General features: G+C 41.7%; 1 protein-coding gene across 1 annotated transcript in view; it reads right to left on the reverse strand.

The window, feature by feature from the left end:
* Positions 1-872, reverse strand: part of LOC122246523 (lachesin) — a 349,752-nt gene extending 348,880 nt beyond the window's left edge. The window contains exon 1 of the mRNA XM_086549806.1: positions 44-872. Within this exon, the coding sequence (XP_086405932.1) occupies positions 44-122 (79 nt within the window). The 5' untranslated portion in view covers positions 123-872. The remainder of the gene's footprint in view (positions 1-43) is intronic.
* Between the last annotated feature and the right edge of the window lie 218 nt (positions 873-1,090).

Raw genomic sequence — 1,090 nt, forward strand, 5'->3', positions numbered from 1 at the left:
GAAAAAGAAAGAAAAAAGGAAGGGAAAAACGCACAACACTTACCTTGCATACGTCGAGCCGCTGAAGCGCTGATTCCCCAGCGAAGAATGAAGCAGGTCAGTACGAGGCTTCGAAGATTCATTTCGAAAAGTCAAATTGTCTTCACAGATAGTAATTCGCTATCCACAGTACGAGCTGCCTTGATGAGCGACAAGGAAAGGGATATATAGAGAGTCGAAGAGAGGAGGAAATGAAGCCTTCCACCCTGTTACGGATGTAAATTGCATTTAAAATCTCGATGGGATATCTCAGCTGTCCTCGGTTTGGAACTATTCGAGCTCTGACGTCATTTTCCAGTTTCGAAAACACTCAGAACGGCAATAACTGAGATCTTTTATGGAGTTTCCAGATGAAGGATGTCCTCTTATTTTTATCACAGACAGGGATATCAAATTGTATATGAACGGGGTAAGAGGGATATTTTTTTACAACTTCCCCGCACCGTGATTAGCGTTAATAGAATTACCGAATCACAAACTTACTCTCGGGTTTAACGAGATTTTTTTTCGATAGCATTGTCGGCACTGCCGGCTGAATATTGATTCAGTGCGTGGGCTCCATATCTTGCTGTATTGGTTAGTATACCAGGAATATGGTAGGTCATGTTAACATGTGTGTGTGTGAGCCTTTTCTTGTAACGTGTATATTGGTTTGTGTAAAAGTGGAAATACACAACATATGTGTTTGTGCGTGTGACGTTTGCGCTTACATGTTTTACATAAGTCTAGGAAATTAGGATATACATTAATATTCTCTGAGTACATATGTGTGTGCTTGTTTGTGCGTGTGTTTGTGTGTATGTGTGTATGTGTGTGTGTGTGTGTGTGTGTTTGTGTGTATGTGTGTGTGTGCGTGTTTGTGTGTCCTTGTGCGTGTGTGTGTGTGTGTGTGTGTTTGTGCCTGTGTGTGCTTAAAAGTTCTCTGCGTGTGCTTGCGTCTGGGAATATGCACTCTCGTATCCATATAAATGCGGTCGGTTTTCTTGAAGACTTTGAGTGGCTTGTATTTTTGAAGTTGAAATGCATCTCGCCTTTCTGCTCTCAAGCACAT

The sequence above is a fragment of the Penaeus japonicus genome, unplaced genomic scaffold (assembly GCF_977035675.1).
Source record: "Penaeus japonicus unplaced genomic scaffold, GWHDUDI00000001_assembly GWHDUDI00000001, whole genome shotgun sequence".
Lineage (NCBI taxonomy): Eukaryota > Metazoa > Arthropoda > Malacostraca > Decapoda > Penaeidae > Penaeus > Penaeus japonicus.